Source organism: Otolemur garnettii, unplaced genomic scaffold (assembly GCF_000181295.1).
Source record: "Otolemur garnettii isolate 467f Iridium unplaced genomic scaffold, OtoGar3 scaffold00026, whole genome shotgun sequence".
Taxonomy (NCBI): Eukaryota; Metazoa; Chordata; class Mammalia; order Primates; family Galagidae; genus Otolemur; species Otolemur garnettii.
In genome coordinates this window covers 6730270-6734222 of record NW_003852421.1, presented here as the reverse complement: position 1 = coordinate 6734222, position 3953 = coordinate 6730270, and the positions used below count along the sequence as shown (strand labels likewise).

At 38.7% G+C, this 3953-nt stretch overlaps 1 protein-coding gene across 1 annotated transcript in view; it reads left to right on the top strand.

Annotated features, from left to right (window-relative positions):
- Positions 1-403: 403 nt before the first annotated feature.
- Positions 404-3953, top strand: part of LOC100956070 (orofacial cleft 1 candidate gene 1 protein) — a 38538-nt gene continuing 34988 nt past the window's right edge. The window contains exon 1 of the mRNA XM_012804226.1: positions 404-415. Within this exon, the coding sequence (XP_012659680.1) occupies positions 404-415 (12 nt within the window). The remainder of the gene's footprint in view (positions 416-3953) is intronic.

Sequence of the window (3953 nt, the reverse complement as noted above, 5' to 3'; positions counted from 1 at the left end):
ATAGCAACTTAAGGCAAGTTGTCATTGTAACTTCAATGCTGTCTGAATTTGTCACCTTTGGGGGCATAACATAGGAAATATAGGCTATCTAAATCAAATCTGAAGTTTTCTTAGAGGTTGCCTTTGTAAAACATTTTGTGAATATTTACTAACCCTCAGTTTATTAGGAGTCTGGCTAAACAAATAAGAGGAACAATAGAAGTAAGACACCCAATTATATCTTGTTGATTTTATACTTAGATTTTTCAGGACCATTAAGTAGTATCATAGCTCTCCCACCCCAAATTGCTTAATAGTATATCTCATGATTGGGTCAATTTACTCTGGTTTTCAAACATTATTTTTCTTTTTTAGAGGAGCGTGATTTAAATCTGCGCATTGCCGAGGGCAAGGAGCTGGGAACATGGAGAGAGAGGTAAGATGGATGTAACAGAAGCCCCTTCTTTGATTTTTTTTTCTTTTAAAAGCAGCCTTTTAAGCTTTATTTTTTTATAATGTTATCCATGGATGGAAAGTATAGAAATGAGGAGAAATTTAGCCTCCTTTGTAGCACTCAGGAGCAAAGGGGATGATTAACGAGGGTAGCAGGACAACACTGTAACCAAAGAGAGTTTGTAGACCTGAAACAAAAGTGCCTTCAGAATTCTCAGGGATTCCCATGATCTATGGTAGGACGTCATGGTGCCTGTCCACTGTTTCTATTTTTGATTAGATTTATAAACACAGCAGCACATATTTTCATGTGGCTTATTGCCCACGGGCAGAATGAGACTGGCTGCTCTGAAACTGTGAGGCTTGTGAGTTTTGGGCAAGGGCTAGAGTGAAATAAGTAGTGTAATTGTTTTTGTGGAGTGACCGTGGGACCGCCTCTGTTCTGAATTACACATGGCTCAACCCTTTGACCTGATGAGGCTCAGCAATGGCTGGCAGAGCTCCTAAAGCCCTGCTGAAAGGGTCATCGCTGAACAAGCTGGAACGTTATCTATCAGGCAAGATGTGGGCCAACAATGATATTCGACTATTACTAGTGATACACATTCGTGTCTGCCTCGATTTCATTTAACCTGTCACCATATCAAAGTTTTTGTTTTGATAGGAAGTGCTAATTCAGGGCATCTTTGGAATCCTTTGATGAATACTTTTAAGATATATTTTTAGTTTATTTAATTTTGAGTCATTTTAGAAAATGTTTTGCCTAATTATTTAAATGTTATATTATGATATTTTTAAACACATAAGGTTGGGGAACTATCATAAACCATGATTAAAATCCTTTCATCTCCATGAGTTCAACTTAAATCTTTCAAAATAGATGGTAACTCACTGATAGAATTCCTCAAAGAGATCAAAGGTAAGGGAAATGCAGAGAACTGGAAAAGGTCGAAAAGAATCATAGGTGCTAACAATTTTTGCCATTGTGAATTCATTCTGTGATTTGCACAGTGAATAATGTTGGTTGAATGTATTTCTATCTATCTGGGCATGACTTTCAAGTCATATACTTGGATTTTTATTTTAGCATCAGAAAACTAAATTCTCAAAGGGAATATATGTAGAGAGCTCAGGTTTACTTTCAGGCACTTGACATTATTTCAAAACTAGTCCTGTTTCTGAAACAGGTTAAGAAATTTTTTTTTGTTATTTACCTTCTTTCATTGCCAATTCTACAAAGTAAAGGTCTCTATAGGTATTATGCTTATAGAAATTTGGAAATAAGTTAGCATTTAAACTTTCCTCTTTCTCATCTGAGGCAACTCAGGCTGAATATTAATTCAGTTCTTAGTCACATGATATTTAAAAATTTCATTAAAGAGTATACAACATATGTTTTTTTTGAATTGTATCTTTTATTCCAGGGTTCTTAAAACATAAAAACAGGGAGGCTTCTATTAGATCAGTTACAAAAATAACCCCCACGAAAATACCCTATAAACCCCCTAACGAGGCTACATTCAGCCTTACCCGGGCTTACTCTCATTAGCAGTAAAGGGTTTGCTCTCTGCGTAATCTAACATGGAATGCTCAGAGCAGACAGGTGCACATTGCAAGCTGTTTCACTCTGGCTGTTATCCCTCAAATCAATGAAGTAAAAGACTGGGAGAACCAAACAGGTTCCAGCTCAAGCTGCATAAATGAAAGTCTTAACAGGGACACACCAGCTGGCTAGGAGAATTCACTGCAGTGCATACTAAATATTACCTTTGTGCCACTTGCCAAGGAAAAGGCCTTCAATACCACCCCTTCCCTTTTATTACCGAGAAGATGTTCCTGCAAAATTGTGGTTTGCTTTATGGTAAAGGTGGCCAAAGTGGATGAGAACGGAAGCCAACATACCTGTTCCTGTAATGTTGCCATCGCTACACTCCTCCGAGCGATTCAGGCATGATTAGCTTCCTGGAGTTGGACCAGATTGACAGTATTTCTATCCATGTCTTTTTTTTGGCTGATCCGAGCAAAGCCCCAGAGCAGCGAAACAAGAACAAAAAGATCACCATCGCCCCCACCTCCCCAACAAGACGAATCTGCTGAGCTAGTCTGCTGATAAAAACAGTTGTTCATATTAGGAACACCTGATTACATTTCACGGCAGAGACATGCCACGCCACTATGTGTAGGAATCTAAGGTATGCGTTTCCAAAAAGGGAGTCCAACTCTGTCATTCTAAAGTTGCTTCCCTTGTGACTTCCCAGTGTGCATTGTTGTCTGCAAGAAGCAACTTTAACTGGAGCTTTCAGGCAGCTGACTTGGTCTGACTGTGTGATCTGCCCCTGCAGATAAGGGTAGGAAGACAACTTGAGCCGGCCTTGTTTACAGCTGGACAGAGGAAAACATTGAGACACAAATGAGGGCTGACGGTTTCATGAAGCACAATTGGTTGATCCTAGATGCAATGTGACTGCCCTGAACTGAGCGATGATCCGTACAGTATGCAGAATTCACTTTCTTGCTGGTCTGTGCCCACCAGCCTTGGAGGAGCACTCCCCACGCCCCTCAGCCATGGCTCTGACCGCAGCCAGACCTGGACCAGAGTACTGTGGAACCCGATTCCTTCTGACAACAATCACATTCTTTTAAAAACTTCAGAGGTTTTGGTTGTCACTGGTTATAAATGGCTTTGTTGTTCGTGTTTATTACTCGATTGTGGATTTCCTTCAAAAGATATTTGTTGCTTTTCAATGAAAAGGAAAATATAATCAGAAACACTGTCAGTTCCTAAAAATTTCAGTTTTGTTATTTTTTCTGCTTAAATCACAAAGTATTGTTTTCTTTCATGCAATAGAATATATTTAACATGATAACCTTACCAAAGTAAAGAAGTATTTAAACACACATGCAAAGGAAATGTTACCTTTCAGCTATGCAAGATGATAGAGTTATAGATAGGAATTAAGAGCACAGATCTCTTGTTATTTGTTCTTACCACTACAATATAAAACATAAATCTTTAAAGAATGTGTTATTAGAAGCTGCTTACTTTGATTTGGAGAGTTTCTTTGCACTGCAGCAACTGAATAGGAACATGAAGGGACAAAGCTGCGGTAGGTTTTGTTCAGATGTCCAGATACTGTGTTTATCTTCAAAACTGAACACATGATCAGCCGCTAGGTTTTGTTTCTTTAATTTTTGGCATTATAAATACAGGCATTTCATAAGCTGATGTGAACGTATGAAAATGATAACGTTTTTGTGAATAGATTAACTGAACAACTGGTCACGAATGCGTTGATGTAAACTATGAGTGAATGATTATTTCACAGGAGCTAAAGAGAGAAACCCTCATCAGGAAAGAGAGAATCTAAATGGAGAAGAGAGAGGAGGAAAATGCAATTCGCAGCCCTTAAAGGTGCCCATGTGTAAAGGAGAGAAAACAGTGAGGAAATTGGCCAAGCAGAGAAGTCGGAAATTGCTCCTAATTTCCTCCTGAACATATGTTAATAGTAAAAGGGTCACAG